Source organism: Psittacula echo (genome assembly GCF_963264785.1).
Source record: "Psittacula echo genome assembly, chromosome: 5".
Taxonomy (NCBI): Eukaryota; Metazoa; Chordata; class Aves; order Psittaciformes; family Psittacidae; genus Psittacula; species Psittacula echo.
This window is the reverse complement of record NC_137739.1, coordinates 27,050,974-27,077,867: the sequence shown is the minus strand read 5'-3', so window position 1 is coordinate 27,077,867 and position 26,894 is coordinate 27,050,974. Positions and strand designations below refer to the sequence as shown.

The window sequence follows — 26,894 nt, the reverse complement described above, 5'->3', positions numbered from 1 at the left end:
CTCTGCAGAGTCCCAGCTCGAATCTGCCAAAGGAAGAAAATGAAGGATTAGTTTAATCTGAGTTCTACTTACCACCATGTCTAGTAACAAATTCCAATAAAGGAAGAGCTGAAAAAGCCATCCTCATCAGCAGACATATTGCGTTAAATGAAATTTGATCTTGGATCCCTGCTTTGTAAAAGCCCACAGGAGCAGATGGCTTTACCACCCATGAAGGGAGCTGGCAAGACTAAATCTTGAAGCACAGCAAAATAGATGTCCAATACAGCCAAAGCACTGAGAAAGACCCAAGGACTGGGTTTTGAATATTACTTTTGAAGTAACAAATGAATTATAAGACCATTAAATTACATTGCCCTGGCAAAGGGCAGACTGAATATAGGAAGTTATTGTTTCTGGGACTTTTTTCCTTGTAATGATGATGAGAAAAGACATTGTTATTAAAACTAAAAAAAAAAAAAAAAAAGGAAAAAAAAGTAAATAAAAGAAATAAAAGAAAGGGTGATCAGTCCCTCCTTTCTTCCTTTCTACATGTACACCCATGTACACAGACAGTTTCTTTCATCTTTTTTTTGCATGCCCTTTATCAAATTGATAGTGATTGTTTTCTCAAGGCCTGCGGCATTTGCTTTGGCTTGCAGGTCTTAGACTGCAGATCGTATCTCTGTTTACCTGCAAGCTTATTCATTCATGCTCTAAAAGAAAGGAAAGGTGATAAATCAGATTACAGCCCTTAAAAAAGTCATGCTGTGAATTAGAAAGCAAGGGAGGTAAAAGCTAACATCTATCCAAAACCTCAAAGTAAAAATAGTTGCTTAAAATAAAAGCAGCATTGAAAGAACATTAAAATAAACTCCCATCAGAATTTCACCGATTTGAATTTACACTTCTTTTCATTTTACAACTGGAGAGCCAATTGAAAAAGATGGTAACAGTCCTTTTCCCTGCAACTTAGTACAGATGTCTCTGCTAAGGCAATGCAGAACAGCAAAACAATTCCTAAGATACTATAAACTACACCACATATGAGAGGTCATTTTTTAAACTTCACTTACGTAGCCTTCAGTCTGCTACAATTAAAAAAGTCATTCCTTAATTACCAGGCCAGGCAGTAATCCTGCTGTTACGTTACATCACCCCACAGCTACAGAAGGATGTGTAGCATTCAGTGCTTCATCACCTCTCCATGCTGTGCTCCTGGAGGGATGTGGCAGGCAGCCCTGCTCTGTGAGTATCTGCAGCGATGAACAAGCAGCTCTGCTCTGCCAGTCCCCTTGGGACAGGACTTTTGGAAGCTGAAGACCTAAAATGGCACCACTGAAAACAAAACCAGCTGAAATCCAAGGCTGTGAGTATCCTGTAATGTTCTCTTTTCCTCTCTATAAAGTTTGCTGGATATTCAAAAGGCATCAAAAAATTGCTCCAGTGATTCAATAGCAAATCTCAGACACACAGAAACAAAACATTAAAGCTGCTGCTTAAACTAAAAATCACTCTACTGTGACTCCACTTACAGAACAGATCCAATATTAATCAAGCAGTGTCAGGTACTTTTCTAAGCCATGAAATATAATATATTCATTTTAAATGTGATGTAGATATGTGCTCATCAGCTATTTGTATTGCCAAACTGCATGAAATGTAGCAATCACAGTTCAAGTAATCACCACTATTCCTGATATCCCTAAAGCTGGGATTAAAAATAAAACTGAAATTGTTATTTTCAAAATTACCTTATTTCATTATTTTCTCCAGATATATGTTTTAGCCTTATTTTAAGTAAAGATGCTGAAATCAGGAATGAAAAAACCAATCCACTCCCTGTCCCGCTGAAGAATTTATTTTCTACAGTCCATATACCAGCATACACTCTGAACTAGATCTAGCTGAACCTTTTTGATGGAGCCATCATTGTTAAATTAAATGGAAAGCAATTCAGCTTTCACTTCGAAATGCATCACTTTTCATATAAATGACTTAAAGTAAATTTCACAGGGTCTCAAAATATACCAAGAAAGGGAACTGCACTCTGGGAGTGGACTTCCTGCACTCCAGCTGCAACTGTGAGCAAGTCTGCAGGAAAATCTCCTGGAAGGAGCACAGTGTGGCTGCTGGGAGCTCAGCACCAACTGGTTTGTTCTGCAGATCTAACTCCCGTCTGATAACATTGACTGATGATGTAAATGCAACCTGACTGAGTAGGCTTTAACTTGACCATGTATCTTACAGCCTGATTAAATCTGATTTTTCAGGAAGAGTTAAAATTCAACCTTCTCTTTCTTTTTGGAATGGCAGCTTTGGATTAAGTATTAAAATATTTTCAAGTTTTTTCTGTGCTGTAGCTTCAACCAGCAGTGTTTGCGTTTTTTTATTTGGCAACTGGCTTCATCTGTAAAGCATCCCATAATGATGGCCAGCTCAAAACAATGTACAAATTCCATCTCATTTTGTTCTTTTAGCTAGGACTAAAATTACAGATAAGAAGAATCAAGTGGTGCAGAGTATTTGCAATGGCCCCTAATAAAGCCTGACTTGCATTATAGAGGTTTCAATGGGATGTTACATGATATAACTGCAGTGTTATTAATTTGTGTTTGTGATATTGTTTGTTTCACTTCTGCAGATCTAGTCCTCAACACTAGTTTGATAACACTAGAATAAACACACTGGAACCAAAATGGAAAAGTCTTTTTCTCCTCATTTTTCATACAAATGTCTTTTACAAACTGGCACCAGCTGTGCCTATCTGCAACTAACCTAAGATGAGGAGAGAAGAGCTGTCATATGCATCATGCCTTCCTTCAGCTCTCCCTCCAATCTATATTTTTCAGCAGAAGCAACAGAGATGAAATCCCAACAATCCTGCTGTCTGTAGCATTCAGAAACCAAAGACAAAAATAATCATTTCAATCCCATGCCAATGGAAAAGAACAAAGGCAGCTAAAAGGTGAAGGAACCACATGACCTACACACAGGGTCTGTAGGCTAAAAACTCCTCACTTTGGGTGCCTGTGTTTAAAAGCCATTTAAATAGCAGCATGGAGAAGGCAGACATTTTTCCACTACAGAGACAAATCAGTATTCTGTGACATTTTTCTGTTAAAAGATAGAGAATCAGACTAGAAACACATTTGATTTGGTCCAAAAACAAGCAAACAAACAAGCAAACAAGAAACAAAAAAACCTCCAAAAAAAACCCCTGTAATCAATATGGGTTAGTAACTTTGAAGTAAATATAATTGTTTGTACCCAACCAGCAACATCCACAAATAAATTAGAAAATTCAATACATCTAAAAGAAAAATGACAGTGGGAGAAATTTTCTGAAAAACAAATGCAAAGAACGTCCGTTGGATTAGGAGTTGGGTGGAGAGCTTTTTGTTAGAATCAGATCTGAACTGCTGTCAAAGTCCAGAGCTCCAGCCATTGCCATCTGCAGCAGGTAGAAGCTGCTCAGGAAATGAGTTGGAGAAGTCCCATGGGAGATGTGCTGCTGACGAGGCCTAGGCTATTTTATGAAGGAAGCAAGTGCCTCGAATAAAGCCTACTCAGTCCTAATAGCTCAGTGCCTTACATCACTGTGTAATGGCTACTCTGTCACTGCTACCAACAAGGGACAAGCTGTGACAGAAGTTGATGAGCCTTAAGGAAAACAGAAGGATAATTGCTGCGACTGGTGGTATCAAGGACAGAGAAATGCAAAGATCCAACCTTGCGTGTAACAACTTTTTCAGTTCCAAACCTCCTTCAACTATCAGAGAAACACAGTTAAAGCCTCAAAAACGAATAGACATCTTGGATCTAAAGACCCATGACTCACTTTTGCTCTCTGAGGCAGGTTCATCATGGTGTCTGGTTTAAAGTCGTTCTTGTTCTTTCTGCACAGAACTGCTGTGATGATGATGATGATAACTGTAACCACAGCAATGGGAGCCAACACTGCTGCAATGATCCACAGGTTGTTTGGAGGATTCTTCACCACAGCTATGGAAAATTGCAAACCAACATTGGTAACTTCCACTGCACAAACACAAGGTTAAAATTGTTTTTAACAGAGACTTCAACTGTTTCCATATAATAATTAGTATAGAAAGACTGTTAGTAATCTAACTATGCCTTTTTATTCCTTGAGGAAAAAAAATAAAAATGAATTAAACAGCAGCACTATGTAATTCCCAAATCCCTGGACTCTATTCTCTCATTTAGTTATATGTTAGTTGTATGTTAGTTATATGCAAAAGCCACCATCAACTCCCCAGTCAAGTTAGGTTCCACATTAGATATGGTTCATTTACAGAATAAACAAAAAAGGTGCAAGTAGTACCTCCTTAATTATTTTTCGAACACAAAACCAGCTCACAGTAAGATAGCATGTGTGTTAAAAGTGTACACATGGAGTTCGTATCTGGTGTCAAAGACTTCCTGGCTCAGCAAGAGTAAACTGGAAGAGCTTTTTCAAAACCAGCAAAGATAAGCACGCTAATAGTTATTATTGATATCAACAGAACAATAAGAAAATACTTCTCTTGTGCTCTAGAAATGCTTTATCACAGTTAAGGTTGAAAAGAATCCATCATTTCTGAAGGAGGGGAAATAATGAGGTTGGAAAGAGCTGCTTGCAGATATATTAATAATGGTACCAGGAAAAGGGTACATTCCAGAAATGTAGTGATGCTAAAATATTTTAGATTGCATTTTATCAGAATAAAGTCTCTTGCTATGAACCTTTAAGACCCTTTAACTTGTAAACACAGAAGAGATCCTCCTGTGACAAATCCCTGCTACTCTCATTTAATTTCTTTCTGGAAAAACACCAGATAACCATATGATGCTGAAATTTGTTTTAGTGAAATATTTAGTGGGCTTCACCATGCTGTCTCTATTTAATTTACTATGCCACTAGTTGCTCGCGTGGATAGGCAATAGTGAGAATACCAGCGTAAAGCAGCATTTCCCATTTCCCAGGGGACTAGTGCTTTCAAATGTCATTGAGCTTATTAGCTGTCAGAGGCACTCAGCTGCTTTTAGGATCCGACTTCAACTGCGTAACATCTTGCTCGGTAGCAGCTATGAAAGCCAGCTGAAAGTTTGTCTGAAGCTTGAGCCTATTTTCTTTGTAGATCTACAACTTTCTGCAAAGCCGATGCAGTTTTTTGGGTGATGCAGGAATAGCACTGCAAGGTACACATCTTGTGTAACAGTGTAACAGTAACCGCACAGCTAAAGACTGTCCAAAAAGCCCCGTTAAAGCCCTTCAAGGTTCAAAATATTCAAAAAAAATTTTATAGAAGCCGTAACACTTGTGCCTACAACCATTCAGTAGCTGATGCAAGTCTTAAGAGAGAAATTTGAAAACACTTAACTTTTCAGGAGCGGATTACTTTATTGGCCACATTATTCTGAATGATACTACTGTATCTTCAATTTGAAACCTGTCTATACATGAGTAGTTCTGTTCAGCTTCACTTTCCTGATTTGTGTCTAGAGAAGATCTGTAACAACCAGATAGCGCACTTATCAAAGTTCTTGGTGAAACTGATCACTTGAAAAAAAAACCAAATCCCTTTGAGACAGAAATAATCTACATCATTTTGAACAAGTCAGAAATAAAGAACATATTGATAGCCCCCACATTTTACTTTGGGCCAAGTTATTTGAAAAACACTTTTTAGCCCCAGCAGTCATTAGCCTGTACTGATATGGTTTTGTTAGCATCAGAATTAGTTTTGACTTTACAATTCCATAAAGTTGTTCAGTTCACAGGACTGTATGCGTGTATGAGTTGTACTGTAGAGTTCAGAATCATCAGCTAAATAACAGTTGGTATATAGCTTTGGTTTGCTAAGATAGAAGATTAGTCTTGCACAGGAAGAGCAGCTGCTCAGAAAGGTGCAGCTGAAATTTCTCTGTGTGATAAGTGGAGGCTCCTTACACATACCCTGATGTTCTTATGAATTAAAAATAAATAAAAAGAAGAAATAAAGGACCAAACCAGAGAATTTTTAAAAGAATTCTTACGATCAGCTTGAACTTGAATAACATAACCCAGTGTCAAGGCCATGCGCTGGGAGTCAACAGTACTCAGAATTTTGGCAGCTGCGGTCCCCAGCAGAGGTTTCCCATTGTATAAAGTATAGTATGTCAGCTCAGCTGGCTCCTTGGGCCCTGGAATACGTTGGATTTTTACCATCTGTCAGGGGAAAAAAAAAAAGGAAAAGAAGAAAAAGAAATGACATGGAAATAGAAATAGACTGTGTGTGTACACTGCCACTGCAAAACCTGCCAGGAGCTACTTGAAGGCAGTGCACACAGGGAACTCCTTCAAGACCCCGTGTAAGCATAAGATACATGCAAATATTCTCACAGGATCAGAGCTTCTCCCCTTTGTAGTCCGGGTATTAAGATTAGTGAGGTCCAACTTGCCACCTTCAACATTTTTAAACATAATCTTAAAGTAAAACCCTGCGCTAAGAAAGGCTTGCAGCAAAAAGAAGGAAAGGATCAAATGTTTGGACATTACAGTTGTCTGTGAAGAGGGAATTCTTAAAACCTGTCCTAATATTGAAAATTACGTTTCACTGGCGTATTGCAGTTGAAAAATTTCCTCACATTCTATTTCTATACTTGTTATTTTTCATGCCAGGCTGACACTAAAAAGAACCACGCTTTTTTTCATTTTATTCTGCAGGACTTTTACATTGTACCTCTATCTGTCCCGAGAGTAGAGGAAGTATCAAACACCTCTAATGATGAGAGGAAAAAGGAGTTTTGTGATTCCTGTCCACTATGTTACAGACCAAAATAAGTCACGTTTTCATGGAAAATTTTACAAAGGTTCACGCTTTTGGTAAGTAAAAACATGTCCCTTCTTCAAATTGCTTCAGTGGGAAAGCACACAGTTGTGGGTAAACTAGAAAAGTAGTAATTTGGGGTTTTATCTCACGACATGCAATTCTTGAAAAACATCATGTAATTAAAAAAAAAAGGCAATAACTTGTTATGCATGTTTTGAAGATAGATCCTCCTTGAATCCCCCACAACTAGCATCAGTCGCTAAATCAGTGTGAAAAAATTATGAATCATTTAAAAATAGTGAATGGGAAATTTTGCTAACTAAGAGAAAGATAATTAATAAATTAGGACTGGAATCTATGCTTCATAATGTGATCTGTGGCCACATGGTTTGATGACTAACCCTGCAAAAAGACTGCTTCATATTTTTTTCTTTTTTTTTTCAACAAAAACAAAGAAGAAGTTCTAGCTTTATTAGCTTCCTTTCCCAGGAAAGGTAGACCTGGGAAACTTGTTCATGAACAAAAGCCTGGAACTCTTCATTATGCTGAATATGAGACTTTATGCTAAAATATTTACTTTGCACCAATCCTCAGAGCAAACACAAAGAAAATACTATTAACACTGATTAACTAATGATAATTTCTACAAGATGGGATGCATGCAAACATGGGGGACTGCAGAATAAGAAACCCAATAGCAATGCCAAGCATTTTGCACTCTCTGCTTTGATATTCATGAGAAAAGACAAGAAATTCAGTTAAATTTAATTTTTCCCCTACAAATTGATGCAGGACACATGCAAACAAAGACCTTCAGCCTTTTTTTCTGCACATATCTAGGAGCCACCAATGCCATATTGCCCACCTGCACGGTGTAACTGCCCACAGTAGTGGCACGTCTGAAACGTCTTCCTTGCTGATGGGACATCATAAACAGAGGAGCCAAACGCTGCTCCATCAGTCGTGCAAAGCTCTGATTGTTCAGTCCCAGCAGTGCAATATCAACCCCTTGAATAACTGCGGGAACAGAAGAAAATCACGTCAGCACATCTTTCATGGACCAATGAAGTAACATGTGGTCTGCAGGATAGTTTGAGACAGGGATATACTAACTAGAAGAAAAATAGCTGGACACTGTTACAGCCCCTCAGTAGTTCCTGATGGAGATATAATGTGCTTCTGTTTCAACCCCTGCACTGGTCTTCTCAGATAATGTCAACGATTTCAGAGAATAAAATCCTCCAAAAACTGTCTTCAGCCTTCGGTTTACCAAAATGGCTCCAGGAAGCATCTAATCTCTGATCTTCAAAGTAAAAAGTAGTTAAAACCTGTTTGAAAGCTGCCTGGTTTTATGCTTATTGTTAGATTCTCCTGTCAACTGAGCACAGTTTTTCATCCAGCACTCTTGAAGATGGAAGTTAGGATTTTGTGCAACTCAGTTAGAAAAAAAAAATGTGCATTTGAAAGCACTGAAAGCCAAATAAACATCTCCTAAGTAGAAATTAATGGAAAATGTACACCAAGTTCAAAAAAGTGACAAGGCATGCTAATTTAATTCATACATATGTATGACTTTTTTAATATTACTTAAAAAATCTTTTGGGACCACCATGATTTTTTTTAAAGCAGTGTTTCCATTATAATATCAATAATAGTCCATTGCAGTAAGTACCCAAGAAATGGGAGTATTGGGTTCATGGGGTCCAAATGGGGAGGAGCCATACCATTAAAAATACCGTACCAAATAAAATAGCCATACCAAATAGAGCCGTCACCTCTGAAGGGAGCTTCAGAGGATCATCATCTCTGAATAAACTTAGTTTTTATCTGAAAATTGTAAATAGATATAACTGGTACCAAATCACACCGGCTTTTGGAACCACAGTGTAGAATTTAATCTGGTTTATGTCAGGATCCTTTTTCTTGCTCTCCTGAGCACTAAACAATTCCAGGTACAGACACACCAATTAGAAAAGCTTTGGTATCTATTCACTCACAGATGCCTAGAGGAAAGGGTCTCTTTCTTGTCCACTTCTCACTTCTAAAGCCAAAAGGGTTGTGAGAATATGATACTAGTGAAATGATTGTGATAAAACAAGTATAGTGAATCCTAATAGCATTCTCTGCACCTTTTCCATCAACAAAAAAGTTACGTGCTTAATGCTTCAGTGAAAGATGCAAAAATTCCTGGACCCAGACAGTCAGCAAATTGTAACAGATTTCCTCAGTTTAACAGATCACCTTTCTCGCTGGGTTATGTCTACAAGACTCTTGATTTCAGATTTAAATCAAGAGCACAGGAAAAACAAAAAACCCCAAACAAACAAACAAAAAACCTATCTGTGTTTGAAAGCTCTGAGAAAATGATGCTGCTCTCAGAAGTGCTTAAACCAAAGTGGCATAGATTCTGGGATGGGTGTTGGACATAGAAGTCTCTGTTCAAGATGTTGTAATGCCCCCGAGTAAATGCAAATGCCTTTGCCCAGTTGAATGCAGCACATAGGTTCAGTGGGCAGCCACCTATTTCTGTGTAAAATTACTGCACTAATGTCTTCATATAAATGAGCACTAAAAATTATTGTTATGTGAAGTGTGTGGAGGAGGGAAGGAGATTAAAGATTACCTGTTATCACCCAGTAGTCTCTAGTTGACTCTGAGACATCAAGGTTTGGATACTCCAAAGCTTTAAAAGTAAAAGTTGAAATTATGTTACAATATTCCAACATCCTACACATTATATGTCCCAAAAGTAGTTAACTAGACAGCGATAAATAAAATTGAACTATGGCCCAGAAGGAGATATAGAGGCACAATTTTCAATTTCTCTTGTCTGAAAAGGACAGAAAATGTAAGCAAACACTGGAGTACGAAGCAGAACATCTTATGCTGCCAAATTATTGGCTTGTACATTGTCTGGGGCAAAGCCCAGGATGGCCCATTACTAAAAATACTAGGTAATATGCATGTGCTTAAGTTATGCACAGTTCTGCTGCTTTCTTTCTATGAGTAATCCCCTGGGGAGAACAAGATGAGAATCTATGATGATACTGTGATTCCTGTGATGATCCTTACTTAACCCAGACCACAATTTTAACCTAAAACAGTATTAAAATAAACCAGGTTCACATTCCACCAATCACAGAGTGCAGTTCCACAGGAATGCTGTGAGACTAACGAAATTGTGAACACCCCTTGGAGTGTGATACTCTTACCCTCACTCTGCACCACTGAAGGTACTAATGCCATATGTGTTTGTGTCTGCCAGAAACTGATGCTTGTTGTTTTGATGCCTTTTGTTAGTTTTTCAATTTCCCAAGTACAGTAGGCTGAAAAGTTCAACATGCTGCTAATTCATTATACAGCTCAGCATTTTTTCAGTAGATTTATGCAATGCAGAAAGGGTTAACACTTGGAACTTAATACAGAAAATATCCCTGCTTTCAGGTTGAGACACTGCTATTGAGTTACCTTGATTTTTAAACTCCAAAGTGGCTTGCAACTGTAACCATTCTCAAGGGTCTGATTATGCACAGCGAGCGCTTTTGAGGAGGGATTTCACGGCATGTCCCAAGCTGTGCATTTCCATGACAGACTGCGAAGGCTCTGGAGGAGCCAACAGAGTCTGCTGGTAAATAACACGCTTTGAGAGCAGACACAGTATTTATTTGATAAACTGAAACAACTACACTGCCACATGAATGAGCATCAAACACTTTTCAAAGTAAAACATTTTCACAAGACATGATTATCAGTCTGAAGGCATAAACACTATGTGGCATTAACTCCATGAGTTTGCAGTATTTGCTGCACTGGCAATAAAATCAAGAACTCCAAAATGAAATATAATCCATTAGTTGTTAAAGGATCTGATCACTTTATCAAGTCACTTCGTCATGTGCAGGGATGTCATGGTTTAAGCCCAGCCAGTAACTCAGAACCACACAGCCGCTCGCTCACCCCTCTCCTTCTCCCCAGCTCCCAGAGGGATGGGGAGGAGAGTCAAAAGTACGCAAATCCCATGGGCTGAGATAAGAACAGTCCAGTAACTAAGGTATAACACAAATCACTACTGCTGCCACCAATAATAATAATGATAAGGGAAATAACGAGGGAAGAGAATACAACCGCTCACCACCCGCCAACCGATACCCAGCCTGACCTGAGCAGCAATCTAGCCCTTCCGGGTAACTGCCCTCAGTTTACATAGTGGGCATGATGTGCCGTGGTACGGAATACCACTTTGGCTAGTTTGGGTCAGGTGTCCTGTGTTTGCTTTCTCCTGGCTTCTTGTGCCCCCCCTCACTGGCAGAGCATGAGACTGAAAAAGTCCTTGACTGGAGTAAACATTACGTAGCAACAACTAAAAACATTGGTGTGTTATCAGCACTGTTCTCAGACTAAAGCTAAAACACAGCACTGCACCAGCTACTAAGAAGGAGAAAAATGACTGCTACCGCTGAACCCAGGACAGGCGATCAACAGAGAACTGCAATGCCACATGGGACCCTTACAGTGTCTTACAATGGCTTTCACAGCTCCTGACTACCAAGCCATTTGCCTGCATTGCCTTTGTGAGAAGCACTGTAACCCTTTTCCTATGCAACAGGCCTCTTTTGGAGGGCAAACACTTGAATTGAGTGCAGTCATCATTAAAAAATCCTTAGGGTTTCTCCTTGTGCTCCTGGATGCCCCATAAAGACAGTCCTGCACACAGGGCACTCTTCAGACAGGCTCACCCACTAGCCACAAAAAGGAAAAAACCTGTCTGATGATGAATGGTCTACATCCCTTTCAAGGTCCTCAAGCACACCCTTTGTCCACAGCCTCTCCTTGCTCTTGGAAAGACTTGATGAAAACACTTAGCCTGGAAAGTCTGATTCCAAAGTGCACCAATGCAGTGCAAGAATTCATCACTGGGCAGTTTCACCAACTGTTTGCATATATCTGATTCAGATGAGTAATGCTTCAAGAATAATATACACTCATTCTTTTCCAAGGATTTGTACAATCACCAGAGTTAGCTGTGATTCCACCACAGAGTGAGCACTTACCCCTCAGGCAGCTCATTGTGCAAGTAACTGATGAAGAATTGCACAAGATAATTAACACTGCTTTGGGGCTGTTTGCAAATAAAATGGACTACAAAAAGGGTAACTTGTGTTTTCCCCAGAGCTCACTTTCCAGCAGCCTTGTTCTGCTTTTTCTTAGAATCAGAAAATAAGCAAACACCTTAATAATTTCACCTAAAGCTATGAATCTGCTCAGTTCAGTGTTCTGACCATAAAGACATACTTGGCTCTACCCTTATGTTTCCAATTATTTCAATACTTGTGAAATGAAAAATTACAAACTATTCCATCACCAGTTTAACCTTATCAGCGAGCCTGACAGCTACTGGCAGCTTAACCAGATCTTTACTGGTATTTGAACACAGTATTTTAAATTTCACAAGCATCCTGTGCAGATTTACACACAGTGAGATCAGCTGAAATCCATACTTCCTTAACCAGAGTCCATCACCATGCACTGACGTACCCTGCATGTCCCTGTCTCCTCTCACATCCAGTAAATGTTGATGTCCTCCAGTGAAGAGATAACATGCCTCTGCAGTGAGCTTCATTTCACACACTAAGTTTAATGACCAAATTATATAGAAATCCTTATAATCAAATATGTTGTCTCTTTATTTATCTTAGAGGGTTAGCATGCAGAGCCAGAGAGCATCTATGCTATACAGGCTGTACAGACACACCATTTTCTCTAGCTCTCTGTACCTCTGATTCTCCATAACATTTGAAATGCAAGGAAATTACTTATGCTTAAGTGCTTAGACCACGTTTTAAACTGAGGACAAAGTTCAGCAGATAGACCAACAGCTTTTTAAACTGAGAAGCCTAAGATGGAGCTCACCCACTACTCAAACACATCCTGAGTGTGGTACACAGTCCTACCACTGGAGCAAGCTCAGAGACTGAGCTGAGTATTCCACCAAAGCAAAGGGCTATGCTGAAGATGAATTTCATGCACTAAGTCTCTGAGAAATGGAGAACTGGGAACGTTCTGTGGTTTGTTTTATATAAAACTACAATTTTTTATTTTGTTTGGAACCTGGCACATACAATTTTTTTTAATTAATGACAGCATATATGTGTGTTCCTTAATTATCTGCCAGTGTTTCCAGCAACCAAAGTAAACACTGAACCCAGACACCACCACCACCTAATCCTCCCCTCATCTTGGTTTGGTTTAGTTTTTTTTTTTCTTTTTAATAACTTAAAAGCAGTCATCTAAATCACCTACAACCTGTGAGCTTGACAACAAAGCTTATAGTGCTTGCAAAGCAAAAACCTAATCTTAAGGAGCTATGTGCTGGGAAGTGCATACTTACACTCTGCAATGGTGAGAGGTGGGTAAGTTAGGTAGAAACCCACCAGCTCAGCTGACAGCTGATTAAGAAGGTCACTAGAAATAGTGCCATTTAGAGGTGTGCTTTGATTGTTCACTATATAAAACAGAGTGACAGCTTGGGAGACATTGGAGGTGCTCAAAATCTGAAACAGAGGTAAAGAAATAATGTGAAGCCATGTTTCAGCTTACTTAAAAAAAAAAAAAAAAAAAAAAAAAAAAAAGCCAAAACAAACCCTCAAAAAATAAAGAAAACAACAAACCAATCCAGCAAAAAATTGGGGAAATGTTAACTTGAACAATTGATTAGGTACAGCTCACTCAACATGACTCTGTAAAACTTTACTTGTATGATACTTTAATTCCTACTTCAGCACATGCAGAGCTACAGGAGGACAGCAGCAGGCAGAAATAGCAGTCAGGACTTGCTTCCAAGGCCACCACCCTATCACTTCCTAAGTTGGCAATACTCACAAAACCCACACCACTGCCTTCTTCTAGGGCTCTTTCCAAAACTGCCTGGGTGCTTTGTGAGATCTGTCACTTCTGCCGTGAGTAGATCAGCGACCATGAAGTGCCACTCAGCATCATGGCTCCAGCTATTGAAAAGCTCAATAACCACTTTACCTACTACAGAGCATTACCTCTTATCATGCTCTTTTCTGCCTCTCTGAGCTCCTCCACTTTGAACACAAGCTCACAAGAAATGGTACCAATGTAACTAAACAGAGTTCTGATGACCAATTTTCTTCCTCTGGTAAGCTCTGTGCAAACTATTCTGGGGAGCACAAGTACATACACAGAGTTTTATTATAATTCAAATATGTACCATAATAACACCCAGAGGATAATTTCTGTGCCATACTTCAGGATTAAAGAGCATAAGAATGTTGGACCACTATACATATAAAGGTATGCAAAAATCAGGCCCTTCATAGTGAATTTGGGTCTGCAAGTATGGGACTGGAATGCACACCAAAATTAAAGAAGAAAGAAATATATTCCGTTAGTTCAGATCTTGCAAAAAGCTACAAAAAAGCTACACCCGTCACTATCTTTCTACCTGAATGGCTTCACTGAAAGCAACTAATGTGTCAGAATAACATAACCAGTAAAAATATAAATTTGGAAGAATATTTTAATATATATATAATTTTTTTCAAATTTCACTTAAATTATTTAACTGCAAACAGTAAAATTCAAATTCATGAAAGTAACAGTCTTCTATAAATCGTACATTTATATACTTTTCTGCAACACATAAAACAATCTTAGTTCAGATGAAAACATAAACTTATTTCCATAGTGGCTATCAAAGACGTTATGTTGAAACACAAGCACACACATAGCAAAGTACAACCCCAGAGAGTTTGGCACCAGGCACTGGCAAAGCACACAAAGCTGTACCTGAACTGTTAAGTTGTTGCTGGTGTTTAAGACCTTTCTTTCAGCATCCTGAAATGCCCTCTGTAACCGTTGCTCCATGGTCTGAACAAATTTGCATGACTGTATATTGTCTGTTTGACCCACAAACTGCAGCTCTAGAAAAGGAACAACATTTTAGTGTGAGGCCAAAATATTCTCGGTTGTGTAACTCCTGCAATGCCTGACAGCAAAATGATCACTTTACAAATTAAGCAGATGAAAATAATGCCACACAAGATCAGTTTATGTCATTCATGCACTGCATTAAACTACCTGGGACAAAATGTAAGAATTGAAATATTAGAGCTGATCCTGTCCACAAATGAATGGAGATTGTTTCTGCAGTGATATATAATACGGTTTAACCAGGTCACGGTACATATTCTTACTCAGAGCTAGGCAGTAAGTGAAATCATTCAAAAACACAAGTAATACTCTTAAATCTTGCAGGTCATTTACTCTTGCAAGACAGAATCAATCATAATATTGATTCTCATTCTGTTTGTGCTAAAAAAATGTACTTATCTGAGTAACTGCAATAAGTATGTGCATATAAGCAGACACATAAGAAATATTTTTACAACTGAATGCGTTGTTTTACAGCACACTGCCCTCTCATAGCTTACACCATTCTGCTGCATGGCGACTGCTCTCTCTACAGCATGTAGGGGTTAAACAGCAATTGTGGCTCAGACCGCTGGGACCTTGGCCAAATCCAGCAAGTTCAGCCAGAACAATATGTATATATAATATCATAGAGACATGTTTCTCATCTGATCATCCTCAGAAGAAACACACAGGTTGATTGACAGGTAGTGCAGTTAAGTCCATTTAATCAAAAGCCAACTCTTTGTCAAGATACTGGTATGACAACCCTAACGCCCTGCCATTTCACAGCAGGTGACAACAGAGTGCCAAAAGAGGTGACAGCAGCACCACAAAGGACAGACATGTGCCCACAGGCCATCCTGTTTGTGCTGGGAACATCAACATGTGAACCCAAAGAGAGCTTGTCCTGCTGCAGTGTTGCTGCAGGGGCTGAGGCAGGACGGCAAAGGGAAGGAGAAGAATTGTCCCTGTGCACTGAACGATTAACACATACACACAGGCTCTGGCTCACCTGTCTTCAGCTGGAAGTGGTAGGCTGGAAAGGGCTTCCAGGGCAAGGCCAGGGCCACCACAGACTGCAGATGTGGCACATGCTGCTTCATGTCTGCTGTGGCATTGCTAACACCGTATGCAAGAAGCCTTTCAATTACAGCTGCTGGCATAAAAACCAGTCTCCCCTGGGTAACGTAGTAACCAACTGTTAGGTTATTCGCTTGCTCCAGGATTTCAACCTAAAACACACAGGGAAAGATGCTTTTTCTATTTTATCTGCAGTTCAACCGCTATTTGATGGGACTTCTCGTCCTTAATACAGTTCCCTTGCAGGTTTTTTATGCTGTAATCCCCAATAAACCCCATAGGATCAATTAGTGTCATATCAGACACGGCATTAGCAGACCTGCTCAGAGAGCTTTAGACCCAGCCCATGCAGCATGTGCTCTGAACTGAAGTGGTGCAGAATAGCTGGTTAGAGCAGCTCACATATCTCTAGGCTGGAGCTTCATTCATGTGTAGACATGAGGACATCATACTTAAGAATGTAAAAACACAGAGAACTTCCAGCTTCTACTTCACACCTGAAGATCACTGACTCTGCATGTGTTTGTCACTGCAGGTTTGGAGACAGATTTTTGAAAGACACGTTTCCAATATTTGATTCTTCAACCACAACTGTTTCTTCTATACTGTTCTCCTATATTGTCCCAGATGGTTCTACTATCACCTATACAAGTAGAAATGACAACCCACAAAAATGAATATGCTGTAAAATAGGAATTTTACCTCAAAATTCTGCATTTTTCCTAAAGTTTAAGTCTTGGAGCTGGTTCACCACATTAATTTTTAGCTGGTTTGCTCTGTTAGGAAAAGGTAGCTTTTCTCAGGTTTATAAGAAGGTGGGTGACTAAACCTGACAGGTTTTGCTGCTGCTCAGACTCAGGAATACACAGTTCCCAAGCCAGCATCACCCAAACTTGCAGCAATAGAGCATGGGGATAACAGTCAATCTGATGCTCTCTATTTTGAGCAAAATCACTTTTTTTCTTTCCCATTGGCTCAGTGAGTATAACTCATAACAGTCTTGGACTCAGCACAAAGCCCTGCCTAAGTGCACAGGAATCTGTGTTGCAGAGCAGAGTGCTCCAACAATGCATCCGAGCCTACTCGTTCACAGCAACTCAGAGGCTCGTACAGTTTAGCTGCAAAGTGATGGACATATCTTCCTCAGTTATTTTCAATAAAACGTGTTAGCTCCCAGCTCAGGATTTTCCTCCCTGAGGAACTGAATTCGTCAAGTACTGTGTTTTCAAACTAGGGAGTGGACTGACAGCAGTGACACCACGTTTAGCAGCCCTGCTCTGGCAACTGATCCAGGTCGAACACAACAGCACTAGTCCCGAGCTGCAAGGGGAGGATGAAAATGCTGTCAGTAGTCATTTCCCACAGCATACCAAAAACAAATTTGTATTTCTCCCTTCTACTTCATCAGATAAAGTGATAAAAGCTTCGGAGCAGTCCTTATATTTTGACAGCCCAGAGTGGGTGCCACCTGTGCCTTCTTGCCATGGGAAAACCTCAGTGCTTCCCTCTAAGAGGCTTCTTGAATACAGAAGCACCGTTGGAGCTGCAGCCAGGTGGGATTCTCTTGGAGGGAGAGCTGTTTCAGTGAGATCATGCAGGCAAGCCAAGCATGCTTACCTGAGCACTGACATTTTGGTTGAAAGCTTGTCTCAGCACTTGGTTGAGTCCTCTTCTCACACTCTCTTTGAAGGAATTGCTGATCAGCATCCTCCTTGTGTTCAGAAACAGAACTGTGGAACAACAAAAGCCACATGTTGGCTCGAGACATTCCCAGGCTATTGCTTGCTTTTTTAGAATTGTTTTATGTTGGGCCCTAGCTAGATAGAGATCACCAAAGCAGCTAGGATTTGCAGCAGCTCCAAAGGCAACAAGAACTGCAGGGTCATGGCAGCATCCCTGACTTCCCTGTTCATCCCATGGGAATAGCCCACTGTTTCCAGTGTGAGGTCTAACAAATGCAGTATCTTCAGAAACAACAGTAAATGTTTGCCATGCTGCCTTTCAGAGTGAAGTGTGATGGCACTCAACTGCCCACAGACAGACTGTTGCAGCATTCCCAGGGGACTGAGCTGGTGCTGCACAGGCAGATCTGCATAAAGGATACGTGCTTCGTACCTTCATGGCCGCAGTTAAATAAACAAAGAGATTTGTTACTCCACTGCTACAAGTATTTTTGATTTAGCAAGTGTCTGTACACTTTATTTATTAACATTATTACCAGGTTTTTCTTTTTCTTTTATAATTTGCAGAGACGGTTTTATAGCTATACTTAAGAACTTTCAGTCATATACTGTATACAAGCTACTTCTATCTTTAGAAATAGTTGTTGCTATCATCTTGCTACTGATGTAGATATTTAGCAGCTACTAAACACACATTAAGTCCAAAACTTCTTATTCCCTTGTCCCCAGTAACATTCAGGTCTATACAAGCTCATAAACCTTTACGTAGCTCTTCTTCTTTGCCAAGATCTCCAAGACATGCATCTTCTGGTGCTGTGCTGTGCTACCATAAGGAGTCAATCAGAAGACTGGGCAAGGGACCTCTCCAGACCCCTTTAGTTTAGAGTTCTTAAGGCTAAGGAAAAGCTGTCAGTGAAAAAAACAGCTAGAGCCAGAAACGGTAGTGTTCAGAGAGCGAGCTTGAATTCCTCCTATTTTGAAGCGTACAACTCAATGTTAAAAATTACTTTTAAATGAATCTTTACTGATAGAATTAGGTGTTCATCTAAAACCAGAATTACATGTTCATATGTGAACAGGGGCAAAGACTGAAGCAGGTTATTGCACTATTTTCTTCAGTGAGACAGACTCCTTACTGCAAAGCAGAGACCAAATTATCATGTCCTATGGGTTTGCCCCTCCACACTGCTAGATCTCTGCAGTGATCCACTGAAATTCAGAGCACCTGATCTCACTACTTCATTTGGTGTTCATTGTAAAATCCAAGATAAAGCCAATGCCATCACTATCTAGCAGCCCTGCTCTTTTGGTCTGGCTTGTCAGTGCAGCAGCCTCGTCCCCAGATTAACTTGTAATACCCCCACGCTCTTTGACACCTAGGTGCTTTTCCTACTTGTCACTAGTTGCCTCATAGACAAGTGAGCAACCTCAGGAAATTCAGTGACCCCCGTACCTGTTTTCACCATAATGTTCCAGGAGAGCCGGCACTCGAGGGGGGGAGCTGCTGTCATGTTAGCAAACGCGAGGGCTGTGCTTTCAGGAGGAGCAGAGGTGTTTCCCACAGGAGTAGGGGGAAGCCTAGTTGTTTTCGCTGATGCTGTAATAGATGTCAAAGCTGCTGTAATTGTCAGTGGATATGGGGTTGGCGTTTTGGTGATTTCTGAGATCGGGAACTTCTGGGTGTCTGTTACTGTTGTTTCTATCTGCCTTGGTACATGTGCTGTGGGTGCAAGTGTGGGAGCTATGACCGTGCTGCTTTTAGGGATTAGGATCATAGCTGTCAGGTCCACAGGTGAGGCAGTTGTGTTCCTTGCTGCCAAAGGAAAATCTGTATGTGTTCCTACTGAGCTTAGATGTGATGTCAATTTCGTGGCAGTGTTATTTTTTGTAAGTGTCAGCATCGGTGTGCTTAAAGCCATCACAGATGGCAAGGGTGTGTTTTCAGTGCCTAGAGAAAAGAAGGAAGAAGTTGGCACTGGTGAAGCTGGAGATGATTTTCTTGTTAGTGGTTTTGCTTCTGAAGTTCCTACTGTAGGTATTGCACCAGAAGATACTCCAGATAACACTGTAATGACAGAATGGGTAAAGTCGGTTGTTGACAAAAAAGAAGTTAGTTGTGTTGGTGATGCATGGACAGAAGTTATGATGACTGACGGCAGAGCACTGGTGGTAGGGGTTTGCAATGGGATGCCCTCTGTAGCTTTATTAGATATGTTACTGGGAACTAAACTATTTCTTGCAGCACTTGTGTCCCATTCCTCCACACTAACTTGTGTCCCATTCCTCCACACTAAATGTAGCTGGAATTTTATCAGCCATAATCAAATAACCAGAGAACTCTAATTGGTTGTCTGCAAACTCTGGCAAACTTCCAGAACTGATATCTTCTTCTGTAATAAAACTATGCAAGAGAACTGAGCTAGAACGCTTAGTTGCAGGTGATGGGGACTCAGTTGGCGCTGTGCTGTGGATGGCACTGCTTTCATCGCTGGCTGAAAGAGTCAAGTTGTCGACGAGCTGAAAAGCCAACGTTGGTGGTGTGCCTAAGGGTTTTGTCAGTAGAGCAGCTTTTCCAGCATCAGTTGTTTGTGACTCTAGGGAGCTAAGGAAAGTCCCTGTATCATTAATAGAAGGCATGTGTAAATTGAGAGGTGCTTCATAGTGTATACTGATATGAACATCTTCAACAGTGAAGAAATTAGCAGTGTTTCCAGCTGTGTTTCCGTGTCTTTTTAGAAGGTGGTCAGGCACTGTCAAAGTGGTAGCAAGGGTTGAATACTGAACAGGAAATGATTTCAGTGCAAATGCATCTACATAAAATTCTGGAAAACTATTCGACTTAGTCCCAGCAAAGGGTGAATCTGAAGTATCTTGTTGAGAGTTTGCATATGTATAGTTTGCTGAAGGGGTGGAGAAGAGGGACTGCTTATTTGTATTAATTTTCTTTTGCAGACTTGAAACTGCTGAGTATGGTGCATGGTACTCGGTTTCCAGTGGAGAAGTACTTGGAGGAACTTGTCTTACTGCTGTTTTGACTGAAGTTTTTACCAAAGGAATACGAATGCCAACTGAAGGTAGCAATGCTGTATTGGTCCACGTAGAAGCTGAAGCTGCAGCTTCAGGAGAGCTGACAAGATCTGAATTGCTTTCAGAATCTGCATTCAAAGTCCCAGAAAAGCCTGAGCTGTGGCTGTCCATCACTGTTGTCATGGAAACCAGTGATGGCATCATATCCCATGCTGGAGGCACGACAGCAGCGAGTGGCTTTCTATCAACTGAACGTGAAGTCTGATCAGAGGTAAAATGATTTAAAGCTATTGGATGTGAATATTCTGCATGTGGGGTCATAACAGTGGGTACTGCCATATTTCTGTCTTCATTTGCAGTTAGACCTGGACTTTCTGCATCTCCAGGTGAAAGATGTGCAGTCACAAAGATATTAGCAGCAGATGTATTTGTGATAGCAGGTTCAGAATTTGAAAGTCTTGTAGCGTAATTAATTAACAGCACTGTAGCTAGACTAGGACTAGTCATGACTGTTTTCAAAACAGTGCCTAGTATCTTTGATCCTTTAGGGAGTTTACTGGTTTGGATATCTGGAGAAACTTTGGAAATCTGAGATTCATAAGGCAGAACACTATAGCCACTAAAGTTCATGGACATCTTTGCTGTCACCTGTCTTGTGAAAGGCCTTTGAGCTGTTCTTACCACAGGAAAGCCATCAAAAATTGGGAGACCATTTGCAGAAGCAGCTGGCAATTGCAGGCCATTTGCTTCATAAACTGCATCAGTCATGCCTTCTGCAAGAGTCTGATTCAGAGCCACCACTGAGTGCTGTGAGGGAAAAATCAGAGGGATTTGCAAAGTATCCTCATCAACTGCTGACAAGCTAGGACTGTTTGTGTGTGCTGTCCAAGTAAAGGTGCCATTTGTCTTGGTTAGCAAGGGAGACCTTGTGCTGGTTGAAGACGACTGTGTTGCATTTCTAAAAAGAAAACCTATTTCATTTCTAAATGACTGCACTGGCAGCACTGCATTGCCAGCATGCTTTGCATCTGGAATAAGCGATTTCTGCAGTGAAAGGGAAGATATGGTCTCTGTTGAGCTAGAGACCCCAGCCAGGCTCTCAGAAGCTGATGTCATGGAAGGTGTACTGGTAAAACCTGTCCTGCCATCAGTCAGTGCTGTGGAAGACTGAGGATGAATCGTTAGATGTGGAGCACCCACAGAATGGAAGACTGATGCAGTAACCTCTGCTTTATTCTGAAAAACTGATGATGACAGAGGACTGATATCACTATTTCTGTCAGCCAACACTGTCTTAAATGGCTGGCTGTTTGGTTTTACTCCAGTAGAAGATATATTGTATATACTCTCATTTGGAAACCATGACAGGCTTCTGGAAGCGAGTGACAGGGAAGACTGATATGTTTTTGACACTGGAATATCAGAGTATACAGACAAAAAAGAGGTCCTTTCTGAAGGAGACCTTTTTCCCACTATTTTTGTGAAATACACTGTTGTTGCTCCAAAGAGTTCGAAAGGCATGGCACTTGTAAACAACTCTGGACTCTTTCTGTGATTCACCACACTGGAATGTACTACAGTGACCGTGCTTAGAGGACTAGTTCTGCTTTCACTAACCTGTGATCTGGCTGAATCTGTGTTGAAGAAACCTTCAGGATCTGCAGACAAAGGCACTTTGGTGGGAAGGACAGCTGACTTAGAAAAGTTAATGGTATGAGGTGACTGAATGACCAGTGAGGAGAATGATGGTGATGAAACAGCAGCAAACATGTTTGATCCTGCTGTGCTTTCTTTTGAAATGGAGGGTGTTTCTAATGGTGTTAGCTGAAATGGCACAGTGGTACTCAAATGTGTCTCTGATGGTGTAGTGGACAAAGTGGCAAACATACCAAGTTGAGGCAAACCTGATACATCAGCCGCTTCATCTGCATCTTGAGGTGATGACCTCAGAGGTGACTCAGCTGAAACTTCAGCAGGTTCCTGGGATGCGCTGTTTCCACTGCCTTGATAAAGGGTGGGCAACAGATAAGTTTGATCCACAGTCCTGGTACGTGTGCCAGTCAGTGTTGTTTTTATCATCTGAAGCAAGTTTGCGTTCTCCAAAGTCTGTCCCATAGAAACATCAGCTACCAAGGAAGCCTTAGCTTCTGTGGAAGGCCGTGTTGGTGATAGTATAGCTCTCCAATTAGGAAAAGATCCTGTAGAAGGAGCAATGATGATATGCTGTTGCCTGGTACCTGTAAAATAATAAGTAAAATAAGTATATTCTTTCCCAAAAGAAAGAGTTGTTGCTTTGTAGCAACAGATCACCACACAAAATGCATTATATGTAGTAAAATCAGTGAACTTCTCTTGCCGACAAAGGGCATAAAGATTCAAACAAAGTTAAAAAAAAAAAAGAAGGCACAAAACCCAGTGAAAGGTACAACTTGACAGATTATAAACCCCTCAGCTCGCATCACCAGACAGAAGAATAAGGAAAGCTTCCTAGACCATACTATTTCAAAATACTACTTATAAGTGGGATGGTTTAACATACTAAAAGACACCTTCTTAAGCTTTGGACTGTTCTTGAGGTTATCATCAGTGACCCAGTACCAAAATATTATGCGAGAAGATGGCTTTAGAAGCACTGTAGAAACGGTATAGATTTTAACAACCACTGACTTGGCATGCAGTCTGCCATGGGAATAGAGTCAGCACTGGCTGTGTTCCTGTAGGACGCATCTGGAGGTGCTCATCTTGCCAGTTCTAATAATGCATGCAATTATAGACACAAAAGGAAGAAAACAAAACAGGGATGAACATGAGGAAAGGGGAGCAAGATTCAAAACAAATTAGGAAATTAAAGTCCTTTTTTGATATGTGCAGATGTACAATGCATTATTTCAAACACCAGTTTACATTCAACACCATAATGTTCCTAGGCTTTGTTTTCTTAAAGTGATTACAGTTACTCTAAAATGTAGCATGGGAAATCTCACATTCTTACTAATTTAAAGATTAAGATTCACTCAAGAGTAAAATTTAAGGGACTCTTTTTCCCTCCCCCTGGCTAAGATAATCCATCAAAACTCAGTCCTGGCACTTGCTATCACGCCAAGCTGTGTCCCCTTGCATTGCTAAACAGAGGGACAACACAGAGCTAGTCCCCGCCCTCCAACTGCAGTGCATCTGCATCAGGCACAAAGGATGCCAATTTCCTCCATGCCCTTATGAATAACTCCAGTGTAATGACAATGAAGAGTAAGCAGGGGCAGACCCTTGAGATACATGGTTATAAAATGGGCTGGACATCAGTTCCAGTTACCAATGAACCCGAGCGTCAGAGCCAACAGCATCAGAGGTGACCAGCCCTCACAAACAGGAGCCAGCAGCAGAACACCACATAGCACAAGAGAGGAAAGTGGGTCGAGCTGCACCTATTTAAAGACAAGTTTCTTTCTGGTGATACCCCTGTGCCACACCACCCATCATCCATATGTGCAGGCCAAAGCAGATGATTAGACCAACTCCTTCAGGCTTCTGTGTGCCTTCAACAGGATCATGCTGGAATTATGTTCAGGATAGCATTTTCACTCTACCAAAAAAACCAAGAAACAAACAAAATAAACCCCACCAAAAATCCCCCAAACAAACCACAGATCTTTCCTTCTTTAAGAGCTTTATTAAGCCACAGTGTAGAATGGCCAGTATGATCTTTCCTCCACTGAAATGCAAGAAATAATATAGAATCCAGAAACAATTTGGTTTAGAGGAGCAGCTCTAGGACGGGTAAAAGAACAGAGCTCTGCCCTCCTAGCAACCAAAAAGTCCCCATACCTTTCACCTTACACAGGCTAACTTGCACAGTAGCATTTTGGAGATAAGCAAAGGCAGGCAGGCACAGGGCTACCTACAGCAAAGAGATATAAACAGGCTAAAGGGAATCCCAATCAGCCTTCATGAAGCTGTACCAGAAGGTCAGACTGGACAGGAGGCTGCAGAGTCCAGGGAACCTGACCCACCAGGAAAGGCTTGAAGCACAAAATGCTTTTGGACCAGCAGCACCGTGGCTGCTGATGTGTCACTGGGGTACCGGAGACCTAAATGACTATTTTCTGATATTCTATGTGTTCCACATGTTGGGAAGCCCACTGTGATTCAGACTATGTTTTGGTTGCCTTTCCTTCCCTGCTACAGTCAGGCAGCTCTTCAACAGAAGGTAGGAAAGATGAAGACATGTATTTTGCTCAACTAGAACAAATGCAAACATATGCTTGAAATTAAGAACTGGATGATGTACCTTGCAAAATCAGGCCTTAGGCAGCCTGAAGTTTAAGTTTCTGTGAAGTCATCATTACCCAATATGTTACACCTCAAACTGCCTTGTTTCACTTCTTAACTGAAAGGCTGTACTGAAAAGTGAATGCAAAGCCTTCACATGGGGTTTCTTCTAACACCTAGTGAATGCAAGTCTTCAAGGGGAATTAATCAAGTCAATGTTTTCTTGCTTTCTAAACCAGCAAAATCTGTCAACAGCAATCACACACAGTCTGCACCATTCCTCATCTATTTCTTCACACTTTGGTTTAACGAGAATGATTACGAGCAAAGAGACAATATAAATGTGAAAACAACATTGGATTGATGTTACCACATTTTGACAAAAAGTGAAGGAAAGCTCAAAAAATGCAAAGAAGATGAAATACTGAAAAAAATGTCCTCGAGCCACAGCTTAATTCTACTTCCTTCCATTCTATACCAACTAGAAATTTTCTGGTTTTGTCCATTAATGAAGTAAAGCTCTTGAGTTACTGAAGGTTTAAAATACATATATATACACACAATGTTCTGCAACCAATATACAATGCTGGCATTCCACTGCAGCAAATTGTCTTTGATTCCACGTTTATGAAAAGATACTGACTGTCAGTATCTATTTCAAACTTCTGTCATAAATTCGACATCCTGGATGAAGCATGCACGCACAACTGGATGCAGCATGCAAAAGGCAAAATTATCTTCCCATGGAGTTTAAACTGAAGTACATAGACTTTGGTTGAGAACTGGTAGGGTGGTATCAACAGGTCCTTATCAAACACTGTGCAAACCAAGACTGTATATGGAAAAAGAGTGATCATGGGAAAATATTTTCACTTCTGCATCTATCAACAGGTGAACACACCTGATGAAAAAAGAAGACAATTCAAATCAAGAAAGTCACAATGAGAACTCTACCTCACATGCATTGTGAGCTGGGCCATTGCTTGTACATGCATTGTATGTGCACCTTCCCTTCTTTCACAGTAGCTGATTCTCATGCCTCAGGATCACCTGTTATTCTTTCATACTTCAGGCTATCGGCTAACTGCCATTTCCAACAATCAAAACGCATTTAGCAGTAACTTCATGCTAAATACATGAATTTTTGGCAGTGACCAACCCACAGCTACTGCAGCAGGCATAGATGTTGGACAGCTGGAGAACCATAGAATGGTTTGAACACTGCCAGGGATGGGGCAGCGACAGCTTCCTGGGCAACCTGTGATGAGGCCTCACCACACTTACAGGAAAGAGTTTCTTCCTGATGTCTAATCTCAATCTCCCCTCTCTCAGTTTAAAGCCATTCCCCCTCGTCCTGTCACTACTTGCTCTTACAAAAACTTCCTTGAGATAGCACTTTTCCAAAAGAGCAATGGTAAATAAATCTGCAAAATAAATCCTGGTCTACGACCCCCTTAATATCACCTTCCTTGCACCAATTCTGGGAAAAGTTTACAGTAACTCAATAGACCGATTCTTATATTTGCTTCAGTTGTAACTTTTCCCAGATTAAATATTGGCCTTTTAAAACAAAATTCTGACCTGGAGTGTTAAAAAACAGATCTCCTTACCAGCACCTGAAGTTGTTCATATTCTAGCCCCTATTCACCTGTAGCAGTCAATAGCTACAACAGCCAGTCATTATAAACAAGCACCATCTCCTGTCAAAAAAAAAAATGCCCTCTTCTCAGTGATTTTAGAAAACAGTATCTGAAAATTGCTATTAATTTATTTTTGACAACCACAAACAATACTTTGTCCCCATACTACTAGTATTCTGTTTAAACAAAACAGTACTCAGTGTGAAAAACTGTATGATAACTTGTATATAGTATGATATAGTATGATAACATACTGCACAAAGATTTGTCCTCAGTAAAAGTATGGACTTTATAAGAAATAAGAGAACAAAGTTTGGGCACAATACTCAGTCATAGCAATTGCACAGGCATATTTTTGCTCATGTGAAAATCAAAGCAGAAAATCTCTTCTGTAGGAGTGTTTGTGCACCTTCCCTTCTTTCACAGACAGAATTCCCCTTCGGTACCAAGGGAAATGCACCAGCAGC

At 40.5% G+C, this 26,894-nt stretch overlaps 1 protein-coding gene across 1 annotated transcript in view; it reads right to left on the bottom strand.

The window, feature by feature from the left end:
- KIAA1549L (KIAA1549 like) overlaps positions 1 to 26,894 on the bottom strand; it is a gene marked incomplete at both ends in the record, with an annotated part of 113,127 nt that overhangs the window by 44,274 nt on the left and 41,959 nt on the right. The window contains 10 exons of the mRNA XM_080618418.1: positions 3,821 to 3,984; positions 6,019 to 6,190; positions 7,660 to 7,811; positions 9,418 to 9,477; positions 13,183 to 13,345; positions 14,607 to 14,740; positions 15,745 to 15,964; positions 17,430 to 17,542; positions 18,948 to 19,559; positions 22,411 to 22,758. Of these exons, the coding sequence (XP_080474544.1) occupies positions 3,821 to 3,984; positions 6,019 to 6,190; positions 7,660 to 7,811; positions 9,418 to 9,477; positions 13,183 to 13,345; positions 14,607 to 14,740; positions 15,745 to 15,964; positions 17,430 to 17,542; positions 18,948 to 19,559; positions 22,411 to 22,758 (2,138 nt within the window). The remainder of the gene's footprint in view (positions 1 to 3,820; positions 3,985 to 6,018; positions 6,191 to 7,659; positions 7,812 to 9,417; positions 9,478 to 13,182; positions 13,346 to 14,606; positions 14,741 to 15,744; positions 15,965 to 17,429; positions 17,543 to 18,947; positions 19,560 to 22,410; positions 22,759 to 26,894) is intronic.